At 45.2% G+C, this 9,176-nt stretch overlaps 1 protein-coding gene across 1 annotated transcript; it reads left to right on the forward strand.

Annotated features, from left to right (window-relative positions):
- Window positions 1–4,816: 4,816 nt before the first annotated feature.
- LOC101672959 (keratin, type I cytoskeletal 15) lies at window positions 4,817–6,529 on the forward strand. The gene has a single exon (XM_045070176.1). It carries the CDS (start codon window positions 4,879–4,881, stop codon window positions 6,250–6,252), a length of 1,374 nt encoding a protein of 457 aa, XP_044926111.1. The 5' UTR covers window positions 4,817–4,878; the 3' UTR covers window positions 6,253–6,529.
- The last annotated feature ends 2,647 nt before the right edge of the window (window positions 6,530–9,176 follow it).

Consider the following 9,176-nt stretch of genomic DNA (forward strand, 5'->3'; position numbering starts at 1 on the left):
GACATTGTGTGCTCCAATTTTGACACCATAAGCAATGCAATAGTCATTCTCATTGCCAGCTTAAAAGAACACACCCTTGTTTGAATGGCTGGAATGCATGTTGGCAGAAAATGTATACTGTAAATAGTGTCAATACACAGCTTGTTAAGTCTGACAATGGGTGCTCAGAAGATGTCAAAAGGAAACAGAACTCAACCTTTATGCCGACCCAGGTTGAATAACGCTGAAGTATGGTAAGTTGGGCATATCTAAAAGGAGCTGTCAAACTTAAAAGGTTTAATATTAAAATCTTTCCCTACAGATCTCAAACGGACTACTATAGCGAGGCACTGGTACTCCTCTTGGGCTTAAAGCACTTGAAAAATAAAAGTTATTAATCTACTAAAAATGCCCTGTGAGGTAAAGGGGACAGTGGAATTATTGCACGATCCATTGTTTCCTTCTACATATACCCATGTGATTCTATGCAGGTTTCCTCCATGGCTTTATCCTAAGGATGCAAACAGGTTTCCCCCTGAGAATTGGTAGTAGGCTCAATAAGGACTGTGTTGAGGAGGAGTCTGAGGCTACTTCCAAGCTAAAACTAGAGCCTCACCATCAAGCAGGTCGGGGGGTACGGGTTGTCAGTGTTGCACAGAAGCCAAGTTTCAGCTGGGCACTGAACAGAGTATAGCACAGATACATTGTTTCTGTCTCTGTTCAGGGTCACAGCCAGTGTAGTTAGTATGCCGGTGAGCTGAGCACCAAGGAACTGAAGGTTGCCAGGGTGAGAGCAGTAGATCACAACTTCTAAAGCAGTAACCTCTGATGTGAAGAGAAAGGGATAGGAGGTGTATGTATCTAATTTGAAAAAAGGTGGGGGAGGGGCACCTGGGTGGCTCAGTCGTTAAGCCTCTGCCTTTGGATCAGGTCCTGATCCAGGGTTTCTGAGATCAAACCCCTGCATCAGGCTCCCTGCTCAGCAGGAAGCCTGCTCTTCCCTCTGCCTCTCCCCCTGCTTGTATTCTCTCTCTCACTGTCCTCTGTCAAATAAATAAATAAAATCTTAAAAAAAAAAAATAGCATTTCTGAGGTCTACCTGGCAAGGTTATTTCCATCCAAGAATAGCTTGTATCCAACTCCTTTATATTTCTTACACCTTTTTTCCCCCAACCTGGAAACCATTTTTGTTCTAGCCCTGGCAACCCACTTAGCTTACGTTGTATACTGAGAAAAATCATCTCACTTCATTCTGAGAAAGCAGTTTGGATGTCAATTCCAGCTTTCGTGTGAATGGAAAGATTTTTTTGGAATTCAGTTTAGAAAGTACAGAGAGTGGTGGAAGCTAATCTCCTGAACAACTAAGCAGTGAACTGCACCTCCGAAAATGATGGGGTGAACCCTAGATCAAAGAAAAAGTGTGCCTTCATGTAGTTAATAGGAAAATCTGGGTAAGGACAGAATTGATTGGGGGAAAAAAATTAATTTCTGGGTAAGGACAGAATTGATTGGGAAAAATTAATTAATTAAACATTAATTTCTTTTAATAGGCTCTGTAGGCTTTTCTTAACAGATCCCATCTTGACTGAAAGAGGCTGAATGGTCCCGGAAAACACACCACCTCATTCTGCGCTGACGCCTGATCATACGCCTGCAGTTAGCCTACCGCCAAATGCACACACACTGAGACAAAAATGTATGCATCCTCACTACACCAGGCAGCCTTGGTGGTATCTCTGGCTTTCTCTTTGCACACTCTCTAAATTACTAGCTGACGTGCCAGCAGGCAGGAGACTTGCTGCATAATTCAAGTCCAGATTTCTGGAGGTTACAGACTGTGGGGATTCGTGTCAGTATGATCAGGACACAGCACCCAAATTTCCACGCTCTGATGGTGTTTCAAAACTGCCACCCTTCCTCTCTCCCACTCTGTCGCCACAGAGCAGTGATGAGAGGGCTATGAGAGAAGAAAGAAAGGAGGGACTAAAACACTGTTTCACAAAATCAGTAATTCCCTGGCCTCTGTCATGGTTTAGTACCCCAGACGTGTACGCACAGCACAATTATTTCAACAGCGTTATCCTTTAAGTAGACTCACTTTGTTTTACTTCATCCTAAGAACTACCCTGACAATCCAGATTTAAGGGATAAATAACATTTTTAACGCTCATTCAAATCTATACCTGATAATACCAAACAATGGGTCCACACACAGCCCCCAAATCATCTTAGAGGCCTCGTGTAAGTCACACTTTGGGAAATTCGCAACTGAAAGACATCCCAGCTGAGGGCTGCTAGAATCTCAGAGCCCAAAATACCCACGCCTGAGCTGGATGAAAAACGCAGGAATAGAGAACACTCACTCTTCTCATCTAAATAGACCCTCATTTCTCTCCACTTTCCCACATCCTTATTACCAGCCGTAATACTGGTCCTGGTATTTTCAAGTACTGGCAGCTGTGAGAAGAAATGTACACGGGGAAGAAACAGGAAGAAAAAAAGAAAGCGGATCTGACAACTAAAATGGAATCTGCTTGGTTTTTCTGCTGTTGCTGCATTTTGTGGGTTGAAAGGCTAATATCAAAATATTGTGGTTATAAAAACATCGTAATTACAGAATTCTGAATCGTGTTTGTCATCACTCCATGCCTTTGTCTTTGTCTTTCTTTTAATCTCCTTAATGTACCATAATTATGTCTTCAGCGCGGGTCAATTATCTCTGAACTAAAAAACAAATTACCATCATTACCTCTGATTATTCTTCCCTTTTCTTTGATCCTATTTTGTTCAGCAACCGGAATTTTGTGTTCCTTCAGCCCCTCTCTGCCCTAGTTGCGTGGCTGGCAGGGCTGAGAGGCAGTAGAAAATCATTCCACTGCCATTTCCAGTATTACCCTCTCCCTTCGTCAACATTTCTGGTGCCTACACATTACCAAAATAGGTTCAAAGGACCTTATTACCAACATAGCTCCTGGCTAACACCACCTTTTAGACCCAGCACCCCTTTAATCTTTTACTTCCCCACACTAACTACATGTACTAAATTCAAATTAGTACAAGAAGACCCATTCGGACTACATTAATATCTTAGAACAGTGACCGCATCCTACCGTCAATAATCCAAAAATCAATGGGCCCCCGGGACTTCGGCGACACGGAAAATGAACAAGGCTGGACTAGAGAAAGGATCCGTGAATTCTGAAGGACTACTCTGCTGTAGTTACAGAAACTAATGAAATTAGCATTTCTTTTGGTTGGAAAAGGAAGAAAGCCAGCAAGGGTATGAGAGAAATTATCTTAAGAAAGAGTACTTAGAAAATGATACTTGAGAAATAGAAATATACATGTTGTTTTGAGGAGGTTTTTCTAGATAGGCATCCGGAAGACTAAGAAGCAAGGCGATGTGTTTTTGCTTTCTCTTTGTGGAAAGAGATGTAAGTAAGCATTGGGGTAGCCATGGTGATTCATTGCTCTGGGCTGTAATTTCTGGTTATGGGGCACCAGGCAACATGGTGATTTTTCTCACCCCATCCTGACAAGCGGATAGTGAAATGGAAGAACATTCTTGACACTTAGTACACAGACTCTCAGTATTCAGGTTATTTGTGCAGCAAAGTACAAGTGGGAAAGGGGGCTTTACAGCAGCGATTTCCTCTAACTCAGGTTGGCTGGAGCCCAAGTATGTAATCAAAATTATGTTTTACCAAATCTTTGTTTCATCTCTGCATTTTATGAAGCATTTTTCCTATGCTGATTAGTCCCCTTCTCAGTGAGGGGTGGGAACTAAAAAACATAGCCCACTGGGGCACCTACTCTGCAAGTAAGAACAGCTTGATGTGTTGCAGGAACCATGACAGAACCCTCTAAGTCTGTGTTTAATATAACCATTAGATTAGGGATAGGGCATGGAAAAACTATGGTCCTGGAACAAAACTGAAATACTTCACCTTTTAGAAGAATAGCATTTTCAAAAAGAATCACTTGTTAATAATTGAGGCCATGATGACAGAAATAGAGATCACAAGCCCAAGCTAGGATTCTCATATGCCTTGTCCTAGCTGAGTGACACTGAGGTCACATAAACTATGACAGTCCCTACTCTAGCTCTACCAGAGGATTTCTGTACCAATGCTCAACATTAAAACACTGTATCAATACAAGATGCTTGCTATAGCCTGAATGTTTCATTAAATCCCAATATGGGGGCACCTGCATGGCTCAGCGGGCTAAAGCCTCTGCCTTTGGCTCAGGTCATGATCTTAGGGTCCTGGGATCGAGCCCCACATTGGGCTCTCTGCTCAGCAGGAGCCTGCTTCCCCCTCCCCACCTGCCTCTCTGCCTACTTGTGATCTTTCAAATAAATGAATAAAATCTTATTTTAAAAAAAAATCCAAATATGACTTGAAGTTTTTGAAAAGTAACTAGGTCATAAGGGTGGGGCCCTCATGATGAGATTAGTACCCTCATAAGAGACATCAGAGAGCTTGCCTCCTGTCCCTCTGTTCTCTGCCACCTGAGGATACAAAGAGACAATGTTGATATATAAACCAGGAAGAATCATGGTGCCACCTTCATCCCAGATGTCCAGCCTCTAGACCTATGAGAAATATTTGTTGTTTAAGCCACATCTGTGGTAATTCGTTAAAAAACAGCCCAACTGGACTAAAACCCTTAATAGAAAGAATTTGCTGACCACTATTCTAGAAGCTTGGGATATAACAATGATAAAAATAGGAAAAAAAAAAATCTCTGCCTTCATGGTGTTTACATTCTAATGGGGCAAGACAGTAAATCTGCTTAATAAAAAAGTTAATCACAGAGGGCAGCGCTCCGCTCTCAGCCCAGCCTCCTCCTCGCCAGCGCCTCTGTGCTTGCTGAGAACTCCCCAGCCACCCAGCCATGAGCACCACATTTCTGCAGACCTCTTCTTCCACCTTTGGGGGTGGCTCTACCAGGGGGGGCACCCTCCGGGTTGGGGGAGGCAGCTTTGGTGGGGGGAGTCTCTGTGGGGGCGGTGGAAGCCGCACTATTTCGGCTTCTTCTGCTAGGTTCGTCTCCTCGGGGTCAGGAGGGGGCTATGGGGGCGGCATGAGCTGCGGCTTCGGTGGAGGGGCTTGTAGTGGTTTTGGGGGTGGCCTTGGAGGTGGCTTTGGTGGGAGTTTTGGCGGTGGCTTCGGTGACTACGGTGGTGGTGATGGAGGCCTCCTTTCTGGCAATGAGAAGATCACTATGCAGAACCTCAACGACCGCCTGGCCTCCTACCTGGAGAAGGTGCGGGCCCTGGAGGAGGCCAACACAGAGCTGGAGGTCAAGATCCGGGACTGGTACCAGAAGCAGAGCCCCAGCAGCCCGGAGCGGGACTACAGCCCCTACTTCAAGACCATTGAGGAGCTCCGTGACAAGATCCTGGCGGCCACCATTGACAACAACCGGGTCATCCTGGAGATCGACAACGCCCGGCTGGCGGCGGATGACTTTAGGCTCAAGTACGAGAACGAGCTGGCCCTGCGCCAGAGCGTGGAGGCCGACATCAACGGTCTGCGCCGGGTGCTGGACGAGCTGACCTTGGCCAAGGCCGACCTGGAGATGCAGATTGAGGGTCTGAACGAGGAGCTGGCCTACCTGAAGAAGAACCACGAGGAGGAAATGAAGGAGTACGGCAGCCAGCTGGCCGGCCAGGTCAACGTGGAGATGGACGCGGCACCAGGCGTGGACTTGACCCGCGTGCTGGCCGAGATGAGGGAGCAGTATGAGGCCATGGCAGAGAAGAACCGACGGGACGCCGAGGCCTGGTTCTTCAGCAAGACAGAGGAGCTGAACAAGGAGGTGGCCTCCAACACAGAGATGATCCAGACCAGCAAGACGGAGATCACAGACCTGAGGCGCACGATGCAGGGGCTGGAGATCGAGCTGCAGTCCCAGCTCAGCATGAAAACCGGGCTGGAGGGCTCACTGGCTGAGACGGAGTGCCGCTACGCCACACAACTGCAGCAGATCCAGGGGCTCATCAGCAGCCTGGAGGCCCAGCTGAGCGAGCTCCGCAATGAGATGGAGTGCCAGAACCAGGAGTACAAGACGCTGCTGGACATCAAGTCGCGGCTGGAGCAGGAGATCGCCACCTACCGCAGCCTGCTGGAGGGCCAGGACGCCAGGATGGCTGGCATTGGCGCCAGAGAAGCATCCCTGGGAGGCAGTGGCGGCGGCAAAGTTCGCCTCAATGTCGAGGAGACAGTGGACGGGAAGGTGGTTTCTTCTCGCAAGAGAGAGGTCTGAGTGCCCGGTCTAGCAGAGATGTCCCTCGTCACCTCCCCGATTCCCAGGCTGAGTGGAGGACTGGCTAGAGGGGCCAGAAGAGCAAACCCTAGTCCCTGCTTTCAAAGGGTGAAGCTCTCTTTGTTGAGTGCTCCCCCTCCCACTCCCCTCCAGCTCTCCCCATCTGCTTTTGAGCAGCAACCGGCAGGAAGCCGCTGGATTGTGTAACAAGGTTGTTTGTGCCATGTGTCCATGCAATAAAGAATTGCTTTTCCTTTTGCAAAAAAAAAAAAAAAAAGTTAATCACAGAGTGAAGTGTCATGGGACACTTCAGGGTACGGGGGACTGGGTATGTGTAAGGGGAGGGAGGGGTCGCAAGTTGTAAGAGAATATTCTAAGTAGTTCTCACAGTATTCTCACAAAGAAAATATTCTAAGTAGTTCTCTAAGTAATCTCACACACAGATTAAGAATAGAGAGAAGCTGGCCTGGGGTTTTAGAGGCCATTGTTGAGATCTTTGGTTTTTACTCTAAAATGGGAAACCACTGGCAGAATTTATTTATATATTTAAAGATTTTATTTATTTATTTGACAGAGAGAGAGATCACAAGTAGGTGGAGAGGCAGGCAGAGAGAGAGAAGAGGAAGCAGGCTCCCCACTGAGCAGAGAGACCGATGCGGGGCTCGATCCCAGGACCCTGAGATCATGACGCCTTAACACACTGAACCACTCAGGTGCCCCTGCTGGCAGTATTTAAATGGAGAAATGTCATGATCTAATTTGGTTTTTGAAGGACCTTTCTTAGGGGGAGGGGGATAGGGTTATGGACATTGGGGAGGGTATGTGCTATGGTGAGTGCTGTGAAGTGTGTAAACCTGGTGATTCACAGACCTGTACCCCTGGGGTTAAGAATACATTATATGTTAATAAAAAATTTTAAAAAATTTAAAGGACGATTCTTTAAAAATAAAGGACCATTCTTGCTGTTCTGTTGAAAATAAAGTGTAGTAAGACATGATAAAAGCAGGGAGAGGTGTTGGGAAGCTTTTATAATACAGTAGGCAAAGGTAATGGTAGCTTAAAAGATGCATGTAGCAATGGAAATAGTAAAAATTGACTTGGGATATTTTGAAGGATGTGCTGATAAATTATACAAGAGGTACAGAAGAGGGAAAGAAGTCAAGAACCATCCTGAAGGTTTTTGACATGACCTAGAAGACTAGAGCTGCCATTACCCAATGACTGGGGCTGAAGGAGAGGTGCATTAGTTTCCTAGGACTGCTGCAACTAATTACACCAACTTAGTGACTTAGACTAGAAATTTAGTCTCTCACAGTTGTAGAGGACAGAAGTCAAGCCACGCAACGCTCTCTCCAAAGGATCCAGGGGAGAATTTTCTCTCGCCTCTTTCACCTTCTGTGGCTCCAAGAATTCCCCGACTTAGGGGTGCATAACTACATTCATTGCCTCTGTCTTCACACAGCTTTCTCCTCCTCTGTGTGTCTTTTCTAAGAACATTTTCCATTTGATTCAGGGCCCCAGAATAATCTCATCTCAACGAGATGATGAAATGATCCTTAATTTAATTATATCTGCAAAGACCCTTTCTCCAAATAAAATCACATTCACAGATTCCAGATCAACATATCTTTGGGGGGAAGGGTACCATTCAACCCTCGTAGAGGAGAAGAATGGAATTCTACTGTAGACATTAAGGTTGACACTCCTCTTAACTGAGCAGGGACAGGGAGTAGATAGCTTAATATGTGCACCTAGAATTCAATCACATGGTGGTGGAAGCCAAGAGTTCCAACCAGTTATCGGTGCTTGTTCAGATGTCACAGGGGTGTCTCGTATACAGTGGAGTAACTGGTAAATGGTCCTTGATATAAAATTATATATACGCTGCCTACGCCATCACCAATATTGATGCCCTTGGATATAACACAAACAGCTGCTGCTTTTTTTCCTTTGAAAGGTGGCATGGATTTGACGAATCAAGAGGAGATTTTGGGGGGGGAGAAGGAAAGTGACATTGTTTTCCTTCAGTGATGGGAGGAAAAGGAAGCTTAGCAAAGGGCAGATGAAGTACTATGTAATGCCACGGTCAGAGTGCCCCTGACTCCTGCTTTGCAAAACACTGCATACATTTACAAGATGGGGTTAAGAGTCCAACCAATAGTTCAGAATTGCAACTTTCTCTTCTATACAGGAAATAAATGGCTTTGCTAATAGCATTTTCTAACCCGTGGAGCTAACTAGCTGAGAAGAAATTTGAGCGTTAGGCCACTTAATACTATCTCAATATAGATATTCTACCAAATCAGAAACTTCAAAGCTCAATATATTAATGACTTCCTAGAGTCTCTGGAGACTGCTTGCTGGTCAGAGAAAAGATCTATCGAAGAATATCCTCTTTAATTTAAAGTGAAAATTGATGCTCAAGTGTAATCACACTAATTTATTGGGAAACATATAGGAGATTGCCAAAAGTAGGAATGACCAAATTATAGGTTTAAATGAGTAGGTTTTCACTGTTTTTGTCAGTCTGATTCATGAAGTACTTTTACTTTCAGATAATCAAATGTTATTTATATAGGCATGGCCTTATTAATGTAGCTAAAAAGGTCCAAAGGTAGAATTACAGTTCTTTTCTGAAAAACACTGAAACAGATACACTAAAAATCTAGTCTAAGCAGCAGCATTCGAGTCACAGCTACTTTTAATAAGTAACAAAAGGGGCGCCTGGGTGGCTCAGTGGATTAAAGCCTCTGCCTTCAGCTCAGGTCAAGATCCCAGGGTCCTGGGATCGAGCCCCGTGTGGGGCTCTCTGATCACAGGGAGCCTGCTTCCCCCTTCTCTCTCTCTGACTGCCTCTCTGCCTACTTGTGATCTCTGTCTGTCAAATACATTAATTTAAAAAAAAATCTTAAAAAAAGTAAATA

The sequence above is a fragment of the Mustela putorius genome, unplaced genomic scaffold, assembly GCF_011764305.1.
Source record: "Mustela putorius furo isolate JIRA1106 unplaced genomic scaffold, ASM1176430v1.1 tig00003962_pilon_pilon_pilon, whole genome shotgun sequence".
Classification (NCBI taxonomy): domain Eukaryota; kingdom Metazoa; phylum Chordata; class Mammalia; order Carnivora; family Mustelidae; genus Mustela; species Mustela putorius.

Excerpts from the sequence above, each read along its gene's own strand:
- LOC101672959 (XM_045070176.1), top strand. The coding sequence starts at position 4,879 with ATGAGCACCACATTTCTGCAGACCTCTTCTTCCACCTTTGGGGGTGGC.